Genomic DNA, 563 nt, shown 5'->3' with positions numbered 1-563 from the left:
TATCATAGGAGGCTTCAGTAAAATACCAAATAGTCTGCATTAATTGCTCATACGTTATTTCAACTTAGTCACTGATTTTCTTTTCAGATATAAATTGGGTACACAATGTTGGTACCATTATTTACCTTAAATCTCAACCAGAAGATCTTGCCAGCACGTGTGACTATTGGCAAATATGATGGTGCTCATGCATGCCTTACTGCATCAACTACTTCAGATAAGGTAAGCTTTAATGAACATGTTTTGTGGTATCTGTAGTTTTCCTTTCATAGAAAGTGAAGAGAAGTTTATGCAGCAGAATATGTTGTGCACTTTACATTTATATCTCCCACTTTACCTTAGTAAAAATGAAAGACGTGAATTGATACTCTCAGTTCATGTATATTATTATTCTAGGATGGTGGATGTTTTTTACTTTTGGGTTGGGCACTTGAACTAAGTGTTACTCATGTCAGTGGTTGTAGGTGTGTAAAAAAAAGGGAAAATGGGAGGCGGGAAATCTAGTAAAGAAATGCAAGTCCATAACCTTTTATCCATATCGTATGACTTTTCAAAAAAAGAAA

At 34.6% G+C, this 563-nt stretch overlaps 1 protein-coding gene across 1 annotated transcript in view; it reads left to right on the top strand.

Annotated features, from left to right (window-relative positions):
• Nucleotides 1-65: 65 nt before the first annotated feature.
• The window catches only part of LOC119591874 (Bardet-Biedl syndrome 2 protein homolog), a gene marked incomplete in the record, with an annotated part of 22,073 nt that continues 21,575 nt past the window's right edge, over nucleotides 66-563 (top strand). Inside the window, 1 exon segment of the mRNA XM_037940612.1 lies at nucleotides 66-222. Within this exon segment, the coding sequence (XP_037796540.1) occupies nucleotides 106-222 (117 nt within the window).

Source organism: Penaeus monodon, chromosome 29 (assembly GCF_015228065.2).
Source record: "Penaeus monodon isolate SGIC_2016 chromosome 29, NSTDA_Pmon_1, whole genome shotgun sequence".
NCBI classification, from domain to species: domain Eukaryota; kingdom Metazoa; phylum Arthropoda; class Malacostraca; order Decapoda; family Penaeidae; genus Penaeus; species Penaeus monodon.
This window is presented reverse-complemented; position numbering and strand designations above follow the sequence as displayed.